Below are 22,851 nucleotides of genomic sequence, written 5' to 3'. Positions count from 1 at the left end.
ATAGGAAGGAGGTGATTGCATTGGAGGTGGTGCAGAGGCAATTCACCAGGATATTGCCTGGGATGGAGCATTTAAATTATGAGGAGAGGTTGGATAGGTTTGGGTTGTTTTCATTGGGACAGAGACGACTGAGGGGTGACCTGATCGAGGTGTACAAGATTATGAGGTGCATGGACAGGGTGGATAGGGAGCAGCTATTCTTCTTAGTTAAACGGTCAGTCACGAGGGAACAGAAACAAAACAACTGCAACAATATGAAATAGGAAAGAAAGCAGTCCTAACGTTTCAAGTCCGGATGGCCCTTTGTCAAAGGGTCATCTGGACTCGAAACATGGGCTCTTTTCTCTTCTTATAAATGCAGCCAGACCTCCTGAGAGTTCCAAGCATTTCCTCTTTGTTTCAGATTCCAGTATCTGCCCTCTGCCCTCCTCCCCTACCCACCCACCCGCCCCCTCCCAACATTCAATTGCAAACAATTCCCAAAAGTGCATAATAAACAAACCTCAAGAACCTCTCTTTCGCCCCACACCAGCTCAAACTTCACCTTCTCTAGGGTCAAAAACTCAAGCAGGTCCCCACGCTATGCCAAGGCACAGGGCGGAGAGATTGACCTCCACTCCAACAAGACCCGCCTACGAGCGATCAGCAAGATAAAAACTAAAACATCTGCTCCCGCCTGCAACTCGGGAATGGTCCGACACTCCAAAAATGGCTTCAAGGGGACTGGGCTCCACATCCATAACCCCCGAGATAGTGCTCAATACCTCGTACCAATACCTTTCCAGCTTTGGGCAGGATCAAACCATGTGAACATGGTTTGCGGGGCCCCTCCCACGTCACTCACAGGCATCCTCCACCCCCTCAAACAGCCGCTCATCTTTGATTTTGTGAGGTGCGTCTTATACACGACCTTCAACTATATCGGCCTCAGTCTCGCCACTCCCTCCTGCATGCTCACTCTTCTCAAATTCTGCCACCTCGACCTATTCTCCAGGTCCTCCACCTTGGCTCTGACTCCTTTGTTGGCCTCCACACCCCTCCGCAACTTCTCATCAATCGAGATAAACTGTTCACTGTGTTTCGACAGAGCTTCCTCCGCCCCCTTCAACTTCTTTCCTTGCTCCCATACCTCGGCCGATGCCTTCAACACTGCTGCCTTCACTGGGGCCATCGCCTCCTCCACCAACTCCTTCATCGCAGACATCATCTCTTTTCACATCACCTCCATGCATGTTCTTGCGAACTGCCTCTCAAATTCTTCAGTCATCACCTCGGTCAGAGTTTCCAGTGTGAAAGGCAAGGCCCCACCCAGTGATCCCGCCTCCGCCATCTTTCCTGCTGCCGGGCTGACCCATTCACTCGATGGCGAACGTTCGCTCGCCCTCTTCTTCCCAGTGGCCTTTTACTGGGTTTTCGACATTCCCCACCTTCCTTAGGACTTTCTGCACAAGATTATGCAAAAACTGCCCTTGGAACCTGGCATTAATCTCCACAAACCAGAGTCTCAAGCAGGAGCTTCTTAAAAGTGCGATTTCCACGGACATACCGCCACCAGAAATCGATGAAAAAGATTTTTACTCAGAGGGTGTTGATGGTCTGGAATGCACTGCCTGTGAGGGTGGGAGAGGTGGGTTGCCTCACATCTTTCAAAAATTACCTGGATGAGCAATTGGCAAGTCATACATTCAAGGCTATGGGCCAAGTGCTGGCAAATAGGGAAAGGTAGGTCAGGTGTTTTTCATGTGTCGGTGGACCGAAGGATCTTTTCTGCACCGTCTATATCTGTGATTCTGAAAGCTTTTCTACACAGTCAGCCACTGCATTCTCAACATTCTCCAATGCTGCAAACTTGCTGCATCTGAATAAAACATTGAGGGTCATCTCATGCCATGCAGGATGATCTAAGACTGTTCATTGTGTCATCTGTAAGTAATATCATGTTGCCAGGCTGTTTGACCTCTGCTGACCAGCATGCTATGTTGTTCTACTGATCCAAACACCAATCTCTCAGAAGGGATCATGTCATGTAAACAAGTTCTGCGTTCATTTATTTAAAATAGGCACATGAGAACATTCATATTTTTCACAATATACATTAATGATCTGGAAGAAGGAACTGAAGGCAGTGTTGCTAAGTTTGCAGATGATACAAAGATCTGTAGAGGGGCAGGTAGTATTGAGGAAGCAGGGGGGCTGCAAACGGACTTGGACAGGCTCGGACAGTGGGCAATGAAGTGGCAGGTGAAATACAATGTGGAAAAGTGTGAGGTTATGCACTTTGGAAGGAGGAATTTAGACATCGACTATTTTCTAAATAGGGAGATGCTTAGGAAATCAGAAGCACAAAGGGACTTGGGAGTCCTTGTTCACAGTTCTCTTAAGGTTAATGTGCAGGTTCTGTCGGCAGTGAGGAAGGCAAATGCAATGTTAGCATTCATGTCGAGAGGGCTAGCATACAAGAGCAGAGATGTACTTCTGAGGCTGTGTAAGTTTCTGGTCAGACCCCATTTGGAGTATTGTGAGCGCCATATCTAACAAATGATGTGCTGTCCTTGGAAAGGATCCTGAGGAGGTTCACAAGAATGATCCCTGGAATGAAGAGCTTGTCGTATGAGGAACGGTTGAGGATTCTGGGTCTGTACTCGTTGGAGTTGAGAAGGATGAGGCGGGATCTTATTGAAACTTATAGGATACTGCGAGGCCTGGATAGGGTGGATGTGGAGAGGATAATTCCACTTGTAGAACCAGAGGACACAATCTTGGCCTAAAGGGACGCCCCTTTAAAACAGAGATGACGAGGAATTTCTTCAGCTAGAGGGTGGTGAATCTGTGGAACTCTTTGCCGCAGAAGGCTGTGGAGGCCAAATCACTGAGTGTCTTTAAGACAGAGACAGGTAAGTTCTTGATTAATAAAGGGATCAGAGGTTATGGGGAGAAGGCAGGAGAATGGGGGATGAGAAAATATCAGCCATTATTGAATGGCGGACCAGACTCGATGGGCCAAGTGGCCTAATTCTGCTCCTATGTCTTATGGTCTTGTGCAGAGGTAGAAAGCTTGATGACATCAGCAGCAGAACTGTGGGTATGCGCTCTGCTTAAAAGTGAAATAAAAACTGGGTCGCATGATACTTCCGTTCTAATGATGTCCTGCTGCCATTTCTTAAAGACATATTGCAACAGGCACTACCACGTTCATGAACCATTTACGTGTAAACCGTGTTACATATTATCAATGCATTGACTATGTGTGTGGGGGAGAAGCTGGTGACACTCATATTATTCACGGCATCCTTGATTAAATAGTGGGAAAGGGCAGTTCAGGTCTACATCATGATTTGTTCTTGGTATCGAACATCGAACAGAACGTGGCTCTGAAATTCTGTGGGTCTAGCCGCCTTCCACCGAATCTCCAGGGAGAGACCAGTGGACTCTCCTGAGAAACCACTGACCAGGCCTCGAGAGTCTCCCTCGGACCTCGACCAGGAGACTGATGGACATTTAGTGCATTTTCAGGGCCTTTAACTTCAGTGTTCCTTTCACAGAGTTAGAGAACCTCCCTAAGAGTTAATTTAGTGTGTATTATCATTCATTAAAATGTCCTCATTTCGGATTTACAGATACAGATGTACCAGCTTTCACGACTCCTCCATGACTATCACCGAGATCTCTACTGCCACTTTGAGGAGAATGAAATTAGCCCCAGCCTTTATGCTGCACCCTGGTTTCTCACCGTATTTGCCTCTCAGTTTCCTTTGGGTTTTGTGGCCAGAGTCTTTGGTAAATGTTACTCTTTTCATTTTGCAACTTACTGTGTATTAAGTCAAAACACATGGCTGTTTCCAGAATTCAATGGTTTACATAAGAAAATAAATCATCCCTAATTAGATTATGCCAGAATGGTGCCATGATGCTGGATTGAAGCTATTTCTCTTCAGCAATGATCTGAGCCAAGTGATATTATGTAGACTATTGTTCTTCATATTTATTTTTGTCGCACCCTTTTTACTTCTTTAATTTTTCTCTTTCTAATTGTTTCAAGTAGGAAGCCTTAAGTAGAACATCATAGAATAATAGGACCATTTCTATTCTAATTGCTTTACTGAGAATATTTCCATGTTTATCTTGTAGATATGATCTTCCTTCATGGATCAGAGGTCATCTTTAAGGTAGCCCTCAGTCTGCTGGGAAGCCACAAGCCACTAATTCTCCAACACGAGAGTCTGGAATCAATCATTGACTTTATAAAGTGCACTCTGTCTAACCTTGGACTAGTACAGATGGAAAAAACAATTAACCAGGTATTAAATGTTTTGTGCATTTTGTTCTAGATTCTCTCGCACTCCACCTCACTCCATAGAGTTTATGTACTGTACAGCTAAGAGAAGGAGTTAGCTCTAGGATCCCCTAGCAGTCAACAGCAGACACTTCCTCAATTCGAGTGACTTGAAGTTCAATTCTGTGTAGGTTGTAATCTCTCAGGATGTCTCCTAATGGGTTAGAAAGGTTGAGTCTAGCTTGTGTTGGCATCGGGTTGCAATGTTTCAGGGGTTTTCCCTGAATCTTGAGGAATTAAAGATAAATCCCTGGGATACTGCTGTTAACTACCATGGGGGGCGGGTAAATCACCAAACAAAAAATTATTCCATTTTCTATGAACACTTCTGCTTGATATTTCTACAAATATTGGAGATGGGAAGGAAAGGAGACGAGAAGCTGTTTGGCCTCCTATTTCCACTCCAGCTTCACAGGCCAAAGGTCAGTGTGCACTCTTTCTAGCCACTAATTTGCCAATTTGGGGAAAATCGCTGCCAGTTATCCGCATTCCCTACAGTGCAGGCTTTTGACCCTCATTTGAGCTTGATGCTGGGGTCTGGAAGCTCCCAGAGAAAATCCTGCCCCACTGTGTCAGGCTAGTCATGTACTCTTGGCACGAGTAGAGAATGCAACAAGAATATAGTTCCCACACAAAATAATTTCTCTTTCTCTGACTCTCTTTGGTCTCAGCAATCTGACTCGGAGGGACAGGGTCAGGGGCATCTCTGCTTCCATCTGCTGTAGAGATGACTGAATCTCGGACCCCAAGAATGATTGCACACTGAAGACTGGATCGCAGCTACTGCTGGAGAATGAGGCGAGGCCTCAAGAGCCACCTGCTCCTTCGTTCTGAAAAGGAAACAAAGACTTGCATTTATATAGCACCTTCCACGACCACAGTTTGAGAAACGTTTTACAACTAACGAAATAGTTTGGAAGTGTAGTCACTATTATAACGTAGGAAACATAGCAGCCAACTTGCGCTTAACAAATTGCCACAAATGACATTGTGATAACGATCAGAGAATCTGCTTTTGTGATTTTTGATATACGGATAAATTTTGGTCAGGACACGGGGGTAACTCCCCTGCTCTTCTTTGAAATAGTGTCAGTGGATTTTTTTTACATCTGCCTGTGAGTCATTTTAAATGACTCGTCTGAAAGACAACACCTCTGACAGTGCAGCATTCCCACAGCACTACACTGGGAAGTTGCCTTGATATCTCCCGGATTTGTATGGTTTGAGCCAATGGGAAGAAAATATCAGCGGGAACATGCTGCAGTTTGATCCAAGATGGAACGTTCAGTTGTCCCTGGTTTAATAAAGCCGAGGGGAGTTTGACAAGTAAACAAAAGAAGATATTTATTGACAAGAATTCAGCCATATTCCAGCTTGGGCGGCTATGTGCAGTTTGTACATCTCTCCCCCCCCCCCCCCCCCCCCCCCCCCCCATCTACGTGGGTTTCCTCTGGGTGCTCTGGTTTCCTCCCACAGTTCAAAGATGTGCAGGTTAGGTGGATTGGCCGTGCTAAAATTGCCCCTCAGTGTCCAAAAAAGAACAGGTGGTGTTATTGGGTTATGGGGATAGGTTGAGAGTGTGGGCCTAGGTAGAGAGTATGTCGGTGCAGACTCAATGGGTTGAATGGCCTCCTTCTGCACTGTAGGAATTCTATAGGCTCGATTCAACTAATTGGGATGGCAGTGCCAACCTGCCAGCTGGCAGTGCCAGGTTGGCACCTGAGTTGTCACAGCCAGAGTGCCCAGGTGACACCTGCAGTTCCAGGGTACGCCATGCCCAAAGGACATGCAGCTGGGGCCTCCGGTCCCCTGGACGACCCCCACGAATGCTGTTCCGTCTGGTCCCCATTTATGGGAACCAGTGCTGAACGATGTTCACCTGAGGTCTCCAAGGCAAAGGGGATGAATCCCAAATATTCAGGTACATGGGGAATTTGCACATTAGAGTGAGGCTAGCTGTCTCGCTCTAACATGCAGTTTTTCCAAAAAGTGATCCCACCCACAATGGGCGGGATTCACATTGCAATGTCTCGCGAGATCACGTTGGATATCGCGAGGCATGCCGGGATAGACCCCGGGAGCGGAGTCTCCCGGTTTTCAGAGGCCACACTGCGACGCCGCGAGCTGCTTTTCAGGTGCAGCATGATCATTGGAACGCACCCAATCTTTCTATAGCAACAACTATTTCCTAGTTTGCTAGATATACAGAGTTGAACATCTGGTGAAAATAAATACAACACATTTAAGAAGGAGCAGGAAAAAACAGATGTACCACAAGTAATTGATTGTCAGATCAGCAGGTATTAGATGGTCTGCTTTTGCTTTTGAACATTTGAGGTGTGGCATTCAGTATGGTGGCAACCGTTAGATCAGTTCTTCTGCAAAACACTGCTAGATGTTGGAGGCAAGCTGATTTAAAGCTGCACATCCTTTCTTAACATGTTCTTCCCAACAACATTCTTCCCAAATTTTGTTGATAAAAGCATACAAATGCTTGTTTAGAATTTGCAATTGCAGCTATGTTGAGGCTCTATATTTACTCATTTCTCTTTCTCCCCACCCACAACGCCAATCTTCCTGCAATCTATTATATTTATAATTTTACGTAGTCTTTCTGATCGTGGTTTGATGAGAACGTGCTGCGTTCTGGACTATGTGAAACCTGCAGCTCGGGTTTCTCAGTTCTGTATGGTGTCATGAGATGCATGGTGGTGAGGTACATTGTGTATTAATGCTAACTTTGAGAGCTCAGGAGTAAAGAATGAATTTTCAAAATCCTATATAGAAAATTCAGTGTTGGAGAATGAGCTCTCATGACTCAAATATTCCTCCAATGGGTCAGTGACAGGCATCCACTTTCCCTTGCCAGTTTACTGCCAGGATATGTTTTTCTGGAAGTTGCTGCAGGTGTGAGTTGGCAATAGCGCTGTGTCCCTCCTTGAGCCAAGCAGATTGAAATATTCTGAAATTAACAGCCCATGAAGGACTGAATTTAATGCTGTCTCCAGCAGCGGGAAACTTGGCGACTGGGATGAGTTAATTATGCGGGAGCTGAAATTCCGACAGTGGGTTCAATCTGAAAGATTAAGTTGGTGGCATGGGAGGGCAGCACGGTGGCCTAGTGGTTAGCACAACCGCCTCACGGCGCTGAGGTCCCAGGTTCGATCCCGGCTCTGGGTCACTGTCTGTGTGGAGTTTGTACATTCTCCCCGTGTCTGCGTGGGTTTCGCCCCCACAACCCAAAAATGTGCAAGGTAGGTGGATTGGCCACGCTAAATTGCCCCTTAATTGGAAAAAATAATTGGGTAATCTAAATTTATTTTTTAAAAAAGTTGGTGGCATGGCAGTGGTGGGATGGGACTCTGATCCATGATGCGCTCCTACTTGTAATACCATGTCATGAATAATCCGAAAGGCCAGTAACAAAGCAGCACCAAAGGGGGAGAGTTGTCAGGAAGAAGCCATCCCAGGAAGGTATGGAGAAAGAAGGTCACTGGCGTGGTAGCATTTATTCAGAACATGGACAAACGATTTGGAACGGGTGCAGAGGAGATTTACCAGGATGTTGCCTGGTATGGAGGGAAAATCTTATGAGGAAAGGCTGATGGACTTGAGGTTGTTTTCGTTAGAGAGAAGAAGGTTAAGAGGTGACTTAATAGAGGCATACAAAATGATCAGAGGGTTAGATAGCGTGGACAGCGAGAGCCTTCTCCCGCGGATGGAGGTGGCTAGCACGAGGGGACATAGCCTTAAATTGAGGGGAGATAGATATAGGACAGAGGTCAGAGGTGGGTTTTTTATGCAAAGAGTGGTGAGGCCGTGGAATGCCCTACCTGCAACAGTAGTGAACTCGCCAACATTGAGGGCATTTAAAAGTTTATTGGATAAGCATATGGACGATAAGGGCATAGTGTAGGTTAGATGGCCGTTAGTTTTTTTTCCATGTCGGTGCAACATCGAGGGCCAAAGGGCCTGTACTGCGCTGTATCGTTCTATGTTCTATGATCTCCAGATGTCCAGGAGGCAATGCCAGAGACATCTGAGGCTGTTCCAGGAAGTGGTCACTGAAACTTGCCAGACCTTGCAGCAAAACCTCCAACTGTGTGGATTTGATGACGACCCTTTGCTTGTATTTCACAAAGTGACTGCAGTGCTCAGCGTTGCTGCCACCGGCTCCTTCTAAGTCTCCGCTGACGACATATGTGGCATCTCTCAGGCTGGCACACAGGTGTTGCAAGGAGGTGACCAGTGCTCTCTTCCATCATTCCAATGAGTTCATCAGCAAGGTAGCACAGTGGTTAGCACTGTGGCTTCACAGCGGCAGGGTCCCAGGTTCGATTCCCAGCTGGGTCACTATCTGTGCGGCGTCTGCACGTTCTCCCTGTGTCTGCGTGAGTTTCCTCCGGGTGCTCCGGTTTCCTCCCACAAGTCCCAAAAGACCCAAAAGGTAACTTGGACATTCTGAATTCTCCCTCAGTGTACCCGAACAGGCGCCAGAATGTGTCGGCGAGGGGCTTTTCACAGTAACTTCATTGCAATGTTAATGTCAGCCTACTTGTGACAATAAAGATCATCGTTATTATTATTATCAGGTTCCCCATAGATGGTGGCAGCTAGGACAATGGGCTTTCAGGCCATCACTCGCTCTTCTTCAGTGTGAGGGTAATTGGCACCTATGTTACCATTGGAGCTCCCTGGGAACAGCCAGCAGTATGTATGAACGGCAAGGTATTCCACTGTCAACAACCAGCTGGTTTTTATCTCCAAGCGAAGAATCATGCAGGTCTGTGCTGGTTTCCCAGGGAACTCTCATAACACATACATTTGCAGAACTCACAGATTCCTGAGCATTTCGAGGCTCCTGCCCAGGTTGACAGCTGGATCCTGGGTGATAAGGGCTGTGCCCTCCAGACCTGGCTGATGGCACCAGTGGGGCATCCGCACAGTGCAGCAGAGGGGTATTAGTCTACAGTCTGCACCTCCACCCGAACCATCATCGAAAAGTTGAAAAGGTGTTTCCACTGCCTTGCCATGTCCAGAGAAGCTCTGCAGTTTGCTGTTACAGGGTTTCAGATAGTTATGGTATGTTGGGTAGTGCACAGCATGGCCACGGAACACAGTGAACACTTGCATCAGGATGACAGGGAAGAGTAGCACTCTTCTTCAGATGAGGACAAATGGACCGAGCCTCATGAAATGGACATGAATGTTTTGAGGCTGTACAAGATGCAAGGGTCATGACGCGACGTTCCAGGGACAGCATGGCCAATCTCATATACCCATGATTCTCCCAAGATTGAGGGACCTACAGGATAATTTTCTCTTTGCTGAGTCAAGTCCGCCTGCTTGGGATGTCCATCAATCCCTGCTAGCCTTCCCCTGCCCACTGTCATCTTCCACTACACACACGCACCACCCACCCCCAGGCTATTCTGAAACTATACTATCTATCACCTAGAATAGCAAGGGAGTGGCTATCTGTCATACTCGCTACGGTAAGCTGTTACCCAGGGAAACTGTTGTGCCAGTGCAAACGCATCAAACAGACTATCATGACCAGGACCTCAGAATCTGATCCATCATTACAGGTCAGTGATTACACATAAGGCATTCAATCGTCCCTGTGGAATATAATCTTAGACAATCTGCTTGACACTGTGTATAATGGAGTGTCTGCACAACCTGCATGTTCCAGAAACTGGCAAACATCAAAATAGACATGCACATGAACATTACATAAAGACTGACTGCAAAAAGATACCATAGTCTCCGACCCAATAAAGGAGATATGTAACATTCCCCTGCAGTCTTCAATGAGTACCAACAGTGAGGCATGAACACACAGTCATGTCTGTGACTGAGCCAATCTAACAGGAAGATAATGGGCGGGATCTCCGGTCTCATCTATAGCCAGGCCTGTTGTGAGCGAGAATGGAGAATTTGGCCAAACCTCTATTTGCTTTCAGCGGAAGGCACCAGAAAATCCAGGCTGCGAACGAGGACGAAAAATTTTGGCCAATAATGTACACATGAATAAAGTGAAAATGATACAATATGCAATGTTCATATGTGAACAAGTGAATTTTGTAAACAGCCTGTGCCATTGTGCTGACAAGATTCTTCACTTTTCTTTTCATATTATTCCATCTGGTGTGACCCCAACATCAGTAGCTGAGGTGAAGGCAGGCTGCTATTTGATGCACCATTGCCTGCAATGACTTGTGCTTGCGTCCTCTGGAGGTATGTGGCCTTCAGAGCTCCACTCTAATGGGGCAATCGGCACAAGTTCAAGGGGAACCTCCTGAGCCATGCCTGCTGGAGGCAATGGGTTCAATGGTAGAGGGGATGAGCAGAGGTCATTCACCCTGAGAGGAAGTCCTCGGGCAGCTGGCACATGCCCCTCCTCCATCGGTCTGTGCAGTGCTGCCTCCCTGAGGAGAAGGAGCTCCCGGAGGGAGGTCGAGCCCATGATCCCATAACTAGAATGACAGAGTATGGGTCAGACCACATTTGGGTCAGTTCCTTGACCTGGTTCTCTGGTCACCAACCTCTCCATGGAGGGAGTCATGCTCACATATGCCTGAGACAGAGTAGAATCCATGGAGTGTATGGCATCTTCTGTAGTCTGTGCAAATTTATACATAACCCCTGGCATTTCCACTCACTCAAACATTCTCCTAACCCACATTTTCAGCAAGCCTCTTGTGGCCGTGACTGGAGGCCCGTCATCAATGTGACCTTAGCTTAGTTCCTCCTCTGGCTGACTGGGACATCTGCTGTCACACCCTCGCTCAGCTGCTGGGATATGTCTGTGCTGTTCTCATAAGAATGTGGTGCCGATTCTGAACACAACCTTTCCGCAACCCAAGTGGGTATACATGCGCAGGTGGAGGGTGCACGAGAGGCAGGAGACTGTGCATCCTCTGGGTCACTGGTGTCATTGTTCCCGGAGGTGGCGGCTTTAGTCTCCTGGGGCGGGATTCTCCCCTACCCGGCGGGGCGGGAGGTCCCGGCGTAGCGGAGTGGCGCCAACCACTCCAGCGTCAGGCCTCCCCAAAGGTGCGGAATCCTCCGCACCTTTAGGGGCCAAGCCCTCACATTGAGGGGCTAGGCCCGCCCCGGAGCGGTGGGTACCATGCCGACTGGCGCAAAACCCGGCGCCAACGGCCTTTGATGCCCGGCGCCGGGGCTGGCCGAAAGGCCTTCGCCGGTTCGCGCATGCGCCAGTGCGTCAGCTGCTGCTGACATCAGCACCGGCGAATGCGCGCTGGGGGATTCTCTTCCGCCTTGGTGGAGGCCGTGGCGGCGGCAGAAGAAAGAGTGCCCCCACGGCACTGGGCCGCCCACTAATCGCGGGCCTGGCCACCGTGGGGCCACCCCCTGGGGTCCGATTGCCCCCACCCCCAAGGACCCCGGGGGCCTGCTCGCGCCGCCGATCCCGCCGCCACCAGAGGTGGTTCAAACCACGGCGGCGGGAGAGGCCTCTCAGCGGCGGGACTTCGGCCCATGACGGGCCGAAGAATCGCCGCAGGGGGCTCGCCAATCGGGGGGGCGTGATTCCCGCCCCCGCCAATTCCCGGGTGGCGGAGAATTCCGGCCACGGCGGAGGCGGGATTTTCGCCGGTCCCGGGCGATTCTCCGACCCTGTGGGGGGTCGGAGAATTTCGCTCCTGGTGTGGCTGAGAACCGGGGTTTGGATTGTGGGCGCCTGTAAAGGGGAAGAAAAAGAAACACCGAGATTATGAGCACAGCACAGTTTCTGCTCATATGGCCGCAACAGGTTTGTTGACTTCTCAACTCTGATCCTTTCCCACTCCAGCCATACCATCAGCTGCGACTTGACCACCCTGTTCTTCAGCAGTCTGGAGGATTTTGTCCTCTGCAGGGGTGAGGACCTTCAGATCAGGCAGATTCTCCACTTGCCTTCATCCTTTCCTTCAGGTTTTGGGTCTGCTTGTCCTCCAGGAGAATGTAGAGATTTAGTGATTCGACAGATGCCAACTGACACATCTCCATCTTCAATACTGGCTATTGATTCGTATCCAATCACTCCCTCAAGTCAAGCTTGGCCTCGAGTGCTATGCAGTCCTGAGGCTTATCAGACATTCACCCGCCTAGCCTAGCTGCACACTCATACAAATATCATAGCCTGATGCCCACATGAGAGACACTCTTAAGTGACTGTGATGCTTATTAGGATAATGGGATGCACTGAATAAATGGCTCCGATCTCTGACAAAAAAGTGGGCAAAAAAAGTTTGCGGGCCTTGATACAAGCCTCCCTGCTTGTCCAGCCAGTTCTTTTAGAGCCCCCCCCCCCCCCCCCCCGAAGGACTGAAGATGGGTTCCTCCCAAGGGAAACCCACACCCACCATGTCCTTTCATGTGCCCACCACCAGAAGTTTAAACTTTCACGTGAGTCGCATGGGCACCGATGCCTGACATGAAAGTGCAAATGGTGCCAATTTGCGTTTCCACCTTTGAGAAAAGCATGTCACTGATTAAATTTTGACTTTGGAGTGAGTGAATTTAATGTCAGATCAGGTACAGTAGGAGAAATAAATTCAAAGAGATTAGAAAAAAGAAATAGTTTTTTAACATATAAGGCCTGATCTCCTGGTCCCTGGATCATTGGCGACTGGACAACTGACTAGAGTTTCTCTTTGAGATCCCTCGGAATTCCTGATGCACTGATTCAGTGGGAATTGCCTGGGAAGCTTGAACCCGGGAGTTAGACTGCGGATAGCTCCAACATACTTATCAGTGTAGTTACCAGGGAATACTGGACAGAAAATTTCTAGACTAATTCCTGGGTGACTATATAACTGACACTCTCTCGCCCCACCACTGACTGCTCCCCAACCTGACTATCCCCACTACCCAACTCCTCACCCAAGCCCCACCTCAACTACCCCTTGACCACTGTCTCTAACCCACCTGACTTCCACCACAACTAACCTGACTTGTCTCCACCATCCTACCACCCCAATTCTCAGCTCCTTGAGAGATCTTGACCTCAGCACCCTGCCCCCTACACCCACCTTACTCACTCACGCACCTACACATTCACTCATTCAGTCACACACTGGAAAGCTTTGGGACATTTAATGTCTTAGTTATCACAACACACCAGCTAATGCCGTAGCAAGGAATGTGGCTTCTACACAAGTTTTCTACGCTACTCCCTCCAAGGTTTCCTGTGCTGAGTGACTTTGGCGGGATCCTCCATTGGAAGATTGGCCTTTCAAAACCAGCCCTTCCCCACCTATCCACCCTCATGGGGATCTACCAGCCAGGCCCATGCAAAACCTCAGACAGGTTCGGGCTCCATCAGTTGTCTTCGCAGAGACTGCCCCAGCAGTGGGCATTGCTCTATCTCGATGCTGCTGGGACTACAATGCTGCCAGCCAATGCGATAGAGCAGATGGCCTCCCAGGTGGGGGTGCAAGTGCCACTCTGGAACAATGAAGGTGGCTCCCAGAATGATGTCGCTGCAGGGCAGTCCGGTTTCGGTTAGGTAGCCTGATGACTGACTTTTCAGTCCGGGTTGGGTTGCGTAGGGAGAGAGGTGGGTGAATAAGGCACCCCATAAAATCCAACTCAATGTCTTCAAGGGAGAAGGACCAGGATGGACAAATTATCACTTTTTTTCAAGCTCTTTAACGTAGAGGTCATACGAACAGACAATTCAGGAGTAGTAGGCCACTTGCCCTACTATTCTGCTTCCACCCCCTTTTGAGGAAAAGAGTTCCAAAGATTCATGACCCTCAGAGAAAAATTTCCCCTCATCTTTCTCTTAAATGAGCAATCCCATATTTTTAAGCAGTGATCCCTAGTTCTAAATTCTCCCACAAGAGGAAACATCCTTTCCATATCCACCCTGTCAAATCCTCTCAGGATCTAATATGTGAACACAAGTTAAGTTTTAGAATGAAGAGAGTGGACCTACAGCAAGCAGAAAATAAACGCACCACATTTGGTATCCCATCTTTCTGTCTTGCTCTGATATTGCATTTGAATGCCGAACACATTTTATAAATGATTAATAACAGGCAGCACGGTGGCGCAGTAGGTTTGCATGGGTTTTGCCCCCACAACCCAAAGATGTGCAGGCTAGGTGGATTGGTCATGCTAAATTGCCCCTTAATTGGAAAAATTGGGTACTCTAAATTTATTTTTTTAAATTAAAAAAATAAATGTATAATAACAAGTGATAAGGGCACTTGACTCCACCATGTTGTTCATTCATTTATTACAATTACCCAACTCTTTCTTAAAGCTCTTCTCTGCCTGGTTGATGCAAATCTGAAATAAGAAAGCTTTTTATCTGGAGCGTCCATTTCGCTGAGCAAGCTTCAGGCCATTCCCCATTCAACGACTGGCTCTGAAAACTCTGTTCACATTTTGACAGCTGGGATAAATATTTCACCACAGGAATCTAGACAAAATATAACATTCCAAATAAAACAGCCCACAGCATTCTTAAAATAAAGCCAACTTGCCCTATCTCCAATGTTAATGGATCCTTTAAAACATTAAAGGAATTGGATCCGTATCTTCCCCAAAAACAAATCAGCTCTTCCTTGGGCCATTCCCTATCTGTGTACCAAATTTCGCCAAAGTCTGGCCATCAGCTTTTGAGATATTTTGTTTAGAAACAGACTAACAAACAGGGATGAAAACATGACCTTTGCCCACCTTCAAAGACTGAGGTAATAAATCTGGTTTAAGAGTTGGAAGGTATTCTCCGCTCTCCAGCCCCCTGTTTCTCGGCAGCACGCCATTTGTTGGTGGCAGGATTGTCTCTTCCAACCGCTTGTCAATGAGGTTTCCCATTGAAGCCACCTCGTGCCGGCAGGAAACCCATGGGTGGGGGTGCACTGCCAGTGGAAAAGAGAATCCATTATGTGTCTCTTGTTGCAAATCTATTTTTAAGCATGGAAACAGCTCAACAAACATTTTGAGCCAAAGTTCTTTTTGTAAACGTGCTGGGAATAGGGGAAATGAAGGGATGACTTTTCCAGTACAAGTTTCCATAGTGAGGTGATCTGGTGTCTTCCTCTGTATCAATTCATAACCTTTGGAACATTAGATTGGAAGGAAACTAATTTTACTGTGATATTTAAGTTACTTATTTGGGGATTTTCACTTTTAATTATTTGAATAAGGCTATTAAATGGGAGGCATCAGTTTCTCCAGCTCAGTTGAAAGTTTTTGCATATAAAGAATGCTTAAAATATCCGAACCGCGTTGTGTAAGAGTCACTTTGATTATTAATTGGAATGGTGACTGAATGTTCCTGTTGTATGTTTGTGCAAGGAGGAAGTGAAAGGTAAAAAATTAAATTAAATAATTTTGCTAAGCGAGTAGATCAATAAAAGAACACTTTTAAAGGAATTGTTGCTGCTGTATTAAGAATTAACCGTGGATGATGTGTCTAGGTGTTTGAGATGGACCTCTCCAAGCAACTGCAGGCCTATGAGGTTGAGTACCACGTTCTTCAAGATGAACTCATAGATTCTTCTCCGGCCATGAGTGAAAACGAGCGATTAGAAAAATTAGAAAAAAGCAATAACAGCTTACGCAAGCAAAATAGTGACCTATTGGAAGAACTTGAGGTATGAAGCAAGGATTTTGAACAAATTGTTCATAAGTGTACAGTTCTGATATTACTGTTAATGTGGCAGTCCAGTGGTGCAAAATACTGAAATCGCACTTTGGAGCTGCGATAGGAAGGAACAAATTTATCACCTGCTTGCCTGCACATGTTAAATTTCCAGTTCCAGCTGTGTCATTTTAAAAAATATACATTCTCCGTTCTCTGCAGGGAAAGCTAGAGAGATTACATCTGGTTTCTGTTGTTTACATAGTAATGGCTGACTGTGAAGGAGTTATTTGCCTGCCTTCTCTAGCAATTCTGACTGATCCTGGAAATCAAAAGCCATGGATGCATGGCCAGGGAATGGTAGCTTGACTAGTAATCCAAAAGCCTGGACTAATGATCCAGAAACATTATCGAATCCCACCGTGGCAAATGAGGAATTTCAATTCAGTTCATTAAATAAATCTGGAATAAAAAGCCAGAATCAGTAATGGGAACCACAAAGCCAATGGGCTGTTGTAAAAACACATGTGGTTCATTAATGTCGTTTGGGGAAGGAAATCAGCCATCTTTACCTAGCCTGGCCTACATGTGATTCCAAAGCCACAGCAGTGTGGTTGACACTTAACTGCCCTCGGAAGTGGCCCAGCAAAGCACTCAGAGTCAGAGCCGACGCCCCGTGAAATAATTTTTTAAAAAGTAAATGAAGTTCAGTTACTGACCAGCCGTGTTTTGATTGCGTGATATAACAGACTTAAGGAGGTGGGCAACCTACTTCCTATATTCAAGTCCCATGCCAGAAACCTGAGCACACACTTATATAATGGTGAAATTTCAAAGTAGTGAGGCCCTATCTTCCCTCTCCTGTGCCTGTATGATTATCCGTGACACCATTTCAAAGAGGAGTTTCCCTGGTTCCCTGACCAACACCTTGTCTGGTCATTTATCTTGTCATTTGTGGTTTGAAGCCCGCAAATCAGTTGTCACATTTCCTTTTTGAAAAATGCATTTAATTACAAACATGTATCAAAACAGGTTACAACACGTACGTACCCCGGGAAACATACTTCCCAGCAATCAACTATACAGTGTGTACAATTCTTTCCCCTACTTCAACTCCCCCACCAACCCGCGACGAACAGCCCCTCAAACACGGTCACAAACATCGCCCACCTTTTCAGTTGTCACATTTCCCACCTTTACACTAGTTGCTGTCATTCAAAAAGTCGTCTTTGCATTAAAAAATGCTTTTGAATGTTGTGAAAGTTACCAGATAAATGTAAGCCTTCCTTTTCTTTTTAAAGGTCGCTCATACAAAAATTGAGAGCCTGGAAGCCACAGTTAAAAGCTTGCTGTCCAATGAAGGGAAGTTAAAGCAAGCCATTTGTACGCTGGAGCTGGAAAGAGCTGCACTTCTGGTCACAGTCAAAGAATTTGAAAAGCAGGTTCCCAATACTTAACATGCTGATAACAACACGTTCTGAAGCACAAGAAAACGATTGTGAAATTTGATGCACTTTACATCAGGAGAAAATAAATAGTTAAACCAGTGGCATTCTCTGGTTCCATCGCGTCAAGCAAAATATCCTTATTGGGTCTAGTCAAAGGCACAATAGTATCCAGCAATGTAGTTATAACATGAATTACTGCATTATCTCCAAGGCAGATCAACAGAAAATATCTTTTGCCAAGAATTGTGTGAATTTATTTATATCTAATGGTTTATATAGACCAATACTTAACCATGAGTTTTGGATACAGTGTTTGAAATTTTCTCCATAAGAAGACTGTATATCTTGTATACAGCCACAGTTTAGGGGGAACCATATACTTGGAGTGTCTCGATAATTTCTAAATCTTTTGAACTAGGGAATGGTCACTCCATTTCAACATTTCAGGTGATATGTTTTAACAAACCTGCTCTAATGTTCCTTTTACTATTAATTAGACAATGTGATTTTGTTTCTGTGATTCACTTACTGCAAGCAATAGGCATGCGGCATTTCATTTTTACCTTCCATAAAAACATTTATGTACTTTGGTTTATATTCAATGTAATTAAACTAGACAGATAACCATTTGAACAAATAACAAAGTGCATTGGCCTAACCTACTGTGGCTCAATTAATGTTGAACTATCACATTGCAGAGCAGGTGACAGAAGAAAACTGAGAAGCAAGGAGAGATTGCATTGCAAATAAAAATAAAAGAGGGAGAGACTAGGTATTTGAATTGATGCTATTAAAGTTCTCTGCGAACTTGTTTCTGGGCCATTAAACAACTTGTATAGCAATGTGCCCAGCAGTTCTACTCCAGTATTATTATTTAATAATCACTGCAAATTGTTCATTTTCTCTATTTTACTACTCTGCCACCCCCATGGGTCTGGGGTGTTAATGTTGCTGCGCATGTGTGCAATGACAATCAAATCTCCCATCATGTTACAGCTGCTGGCTTTACTTGAAATCTGTGAATCACTCAGGCAAAAAATTACACCGTTTGTTTTCTAATTATTTTAATAGATCTAGCCAAAATAAATTGTTAGGATCACAATGCTTTGGTTTGTCATCTCAGTTGCATCATTTCCAAATCCACATGGTATGGCTGGATAGAAAAGTATTGAAGGAATAAAAGACATGAATCATTCAAATGAAATAGAAAAGGTTGCCACTTGTGCTCTTCCCGCACACTCCTAAAGACCACCCTATAGAGAAATTACACATCACTATGCAATTCCAGGTAAAATAATATTCATGGTGAATCGTTGAAATACACATTTCTTACCAGTAAAGCGGTTAGGAAGATAAAGGGAATTTGTAAAAGTGAGACACTTCAAATGGGCATTATTAGCAGATTTTTTGTATTCTAATCAAATTAAGTTAATATTAAACTCATTCTGTGAACAATATTAATGCCTGCTTCAGAATGAACTATGAAGCGCCTCCAAAGGAAGTTACAAATGTTAATGCAACAATAAGAATATGGGCAACTAAAAATTGCAATTCAAATTAAGTGGCATTTTTATGATACTTGTGCACCACAGTTGACAATGCGCTGTATTATAGAAAATGGCTTATTATCTGTGTTTTGCCAGTGTCAATATGTCACCATTATGTGAGTAGAAAGTGGCTAAGTGGGGGAAATGTTAACCATAGTTGCATGGAAACTAGAGTTTGTACTTTATGTCTTGCTTACAACAACTTGCATTAGCATTTACATCTTGTGACGTTCTTGTATCCAGAAGAAAACACCAAAGGTTGACAATATTTTTGTTAATTAATTTGCCATTTAGCGTGAAGTTCAGGTAACAGTGAAGTGCATAAGTATATCGATGCAGTTTAACAGTGATTGACTTTTGATTAAATGTATGATGTGCACCTTGGACAACCAGTAAATGTGAGGAGAATGAAAGTACACTAGCAGAAGGAAGAGTTGGGATTCCAATTAAATAACACTGTATTCATCGGCTGATGGAATTGATTAATTTAAAACTATCGTTTCAACAGATTTAAGCCAAATTACTTGTATTCTTGGAGACATATAACCAAATATTTGGATAAGAAGCTGTGGTGAGGATACTCGCGTTGAACAAAATTGTGCCAGCTTAAATATATTGAAATGGATTGATGTCTTTCCTTCTTGAAATATGTTTTCTATCCTTCACTAGAGAACGCCAAAATTAAAGATAGAAAGGTATAGTCACATTTTGTTGTCTATTGATTATCTTAACACTCTCTTTTGAACACTTCCAGGTAAAAGGATAATAGTGTTGCAATCTAGCCAATCAGTTATGCAATTTGTCATGTACAGAATCCAGCTTCAATGTTTTATTTTTCAACTAAGAATGTATCTGACAGGTATATAGCATCAGAAATGGAAAACAGAGATTATAAAAAATATTACGATCATTAACTGAAGCAGCTCCCTAAAATCAAGGGACAATATAAATGCTGGACGGCATTCCAATTTTGCGATTGTGATGTATTTAAATACCAGCATAATTAATTGTGCTTTACATTTTAATGTGCCTTCTTCATATAATTCTGAGTCCTCAATTGTAATAAATAGTGAGAGTGTGCCAAGAAGTATGCTTCCAGGAAATGGTGCCTATTAAACAGTAGGGCAGCACGGTGGCACAGTGGTTAGCGCCAGGGATCCGGGTTCAATTCCGACCTTAGGTGACTGTGTGGAGTCTGCACGTTCTCCCCGTGTCTGCGTGGTTTTCCGCCGGGTGCTCCGGTTTCCTCCCACAGTCCAAAGATGTGCAGGTTAGGTTGATTGGCCATCATCGATTGCACCTTAGTGTCCAAAAGGTTACGTGGGTTTTCTGGGTTATGAGGAGCGGTTGGGGGCCTGACCCTAGTTGAGGTACCCTGACAGAGAGTCAGTGCAGACTCAATGGGCTGAATGGCCTCCTTCTGCACTGTAGGAATTCTATGAAATCTATGAAACAGGTTGCCACAAAAATTGTTTTTTTTTCAATATTCATTCAGTGGGTTTCCTTGTTGATGGATCACAATAGTTCACGTTGAGACTTGGTCCGGTTTCTTTATCCCTAGCTATATGTCATAAATTAGTAAAGGACTTGCTGTTTAATGACCATCAGCAAATAAATCACAGAGTAGTGAATTATTTAAAATGTAACATCAGGGTGCCCGCTGGTCCCTGAATAAAATTGATTTGGGGCTGATTTAGATCAGTTGATAACAAGTCAAATGATGCAACTATGATATTCAAAAATGGCTGGCACGTGCCTCTCTCCCACTGCAGTGTCACATTTAAATTAAAGTGTAGCTCAGAGTTGAGCATTGTCCTTCGTTTCTACACTGGTACCGATCTAGCAACAGAGCTTAACAATTACAGCATGTTTACACTGCCATTTCAAGTTTGCCAACATGTGCTCCTTTTTTATAATATGTCTGTTTGGGCTACAGCATTTAAAAGTGGAATATTGCTACTGATTTTTTAGTAGTAATTTTTATTACATTACATCTGTGATTCATGGCAATCATGTCCCTGTGCTAAAATCTATGGATAGGGAAGGCGGGAAAAGGAACTGGGAAGGTGCAGAACTGTAATGAAACACCGTTCCTGTTTTCAAGTTTGAAAATGTAATCAATAAACTGATTTGAATCACGGTACATTTTGTGTTTTTGTTTCATTTGTAAGTCTTGGATTCTGAAAATAGCATATGCACTGTGATATATTCACTGGGAACCACTGCTGTTAATCCCAGTAGACTTTATATGGGAAGCTGGAAGTCCCTCATTAGCTAGTTGGTGGAAAGGTGTCTGTACGGTGGACAAATGACCACACAAGTTTGTTTAGTACAACGATAGTTTATTTGACATACACAAGATTGTTTACTTAATTAATCACACGTTCATGCACATTGGATTATAATTAACACACTTAAACGACCTTGACTTAACTTCCAGGTGACCGGCAGATGCAGAGTAGATATGGCGTTATCTGGTTTTCAATAGTCTGGCGGAGGCTGCAGTTCTTGTAGGTAGTCTGTGTTCTCTGTTGTCGTTCTGTGTATGGCGTGGGCTCTTGGTCTTGGCTGTTGTTGATATCTGTTGATGCTGCAGTCAAGAGAGAGAGAGTTATGGCCTGCGCCATGCCTTTTATCCTCCTATCTTTTGAGCAGTCCCACGTGAAGGTCCAATGGATCGATAGGGTCTCGTCATCCTGACCAATTGGGGGTCGACAGATTTTTTAGTAGTAATTTTTATTACATTACATCTGTGATTCATGGCAATCATGTCCCTGTGCTAAAATCTATGGATAGGTGGTCGACACCTTGATGGCCGACAGTTATGATCGGTCATGGCCGTTAGTGTCCAAGGCACGTAGGCCCTCCTAAATAAGGAAAGCAGGCGCCGCTGAGTCTGACACTTATTGTTAGTTTCTACCTGGAGCCCATTATCCTGGGAAGACCTCCAAATGGCCTGTCGCCGGTGTGAGTTTCTGCATAAAGTCTGGGCTGCAGTTGTATATTTGCAGACTGCAGCCTGTCTGTGTTCTAGCTTGGCCAAATTTCCCATTACTCTTTGCAGGTGATCATTTTAGATGGCCACAGTTCTCATGGGGTACATCTAAGGAAACAGCTCAACAGATCTGGCAGAGGTTGCTGCATCAGGTGTTAGAACTCCCTCTTCCACTCTAGAAATAAGCTATAATTTTGGTAAAGCTATAATTTTTGTACTCCTTCTTCCTGTTTTAAGCATGGGCCAAGCCTCCACCCAAAAGTCCAAAAGCGGTAACCTCAATCTAGAGCCACAAATAGATCCTTGCCTCATTTGGAGCCATTCTTTCTGACTTGCATGGGAATGAGAAAGGCAGCATGTCATTACGCGTGAGGATTCCTGATACCAAGTGCTCTTTCCATCTGACTTCTGAGAGAACTCTACTACTTCCTTCTCATGGAGGTCAGGCGATGGAGCTCATGGGTCTACCAACTGTGACCAGCCTCTCTCATTTGGGGCTGTGTTCTTTACAAATATTGGAAAGAGTAACAATGCTCCCAGTTGTCATGTGTTGCAATCAAATCCATATATAAAGAGGCAGAGCGTAAGAGGGGATGAAGGCAAGTGTATAAAGCAAAGCATTATGTATTTGTCTGTGTTAGGAATAAGATATAGCTTTAAATTTAAGCTTAATTTGTAATTCTACATTTGTGTGTTAAGGAGGCTTCGGTTTTAGTTTCAGTTTTTAAAAGTAGGGTTAGGGTTAGCCTGCATTTTAGTGAGGTTTCTGACTCTTAAAGCAAACACGGGTGTGGTGAATTATATGCCTCGTAATTCACACTGTATTGCCTTGCATGTATTGTGTCCTTGTGGGCTCTGTATGTGAGCCGTTGCGCGGCTCTGCCCATAGGGGGAGATGAGAATTTTGTACTGGGCTCCACCCT

The 22,851-nt window shown here is 45.0% G+C and overlaps 1 protein-coding gene across 6 annotated transcripts in view; it reads left to right on the top strand.

Annotated features, from left to right (window-relative positions):
- The window catches only part of tbc1d1 (TBC1 (tre-2/USP6, BUB2, cdc16) domain family, member 1), a 352,836-nt gene extending 331,760 nt beyond the window's left edge, over positions 1-21,076 (top strand). For all 6 annotated transcript variants that reach the window (XM_038791424.1, XM_038791423.1, XM_038791429.1 and 3 more), the window contains 4 exons: positions 3,618-3,777; positions 4,129-4,298; positions 15,775-15,951; positions 17,240-21,076. In XM_038791424.1, coding sequence (XP_038647352.1) covers positions 3,618-3,777; positions 4,129-4,298; positions 15,775-15,951; positions 17,240-17,395 — 663 coding nt within the window. In that variant the 3' untranslated portion in view covers positions 17,396-21,076. The remainder of the gene's footprint in view (positions 1-3,617; positions 3,778-4,128; positions 4,299-15,774; positions 15,952-17,239) is intronic.
- The last annotated feature ends 1,775 nt before the right edge of the window (positions 21,077-22,851 follow it).

Source organism: Scyliorhinus canicula, chromosome 3 (assembly GCF_902713615.1).
Source record: "Scyliorhinus canicula chromosome 3, sScyCan1.1, whole genome shotgun sequence".
NCBI classification, from domain to species: Eukaryota; Metazoa; Chordata; class Chondrichthyes; order Carcharhiniformes; family Scyliorhinidae; genus Scyliorhinus; species Scyliorhinus canicula.
Note: the sequence above shows the minus strand (reverse complement) of the source record. Positions and strands in the feature narration are given on the sequence as shown.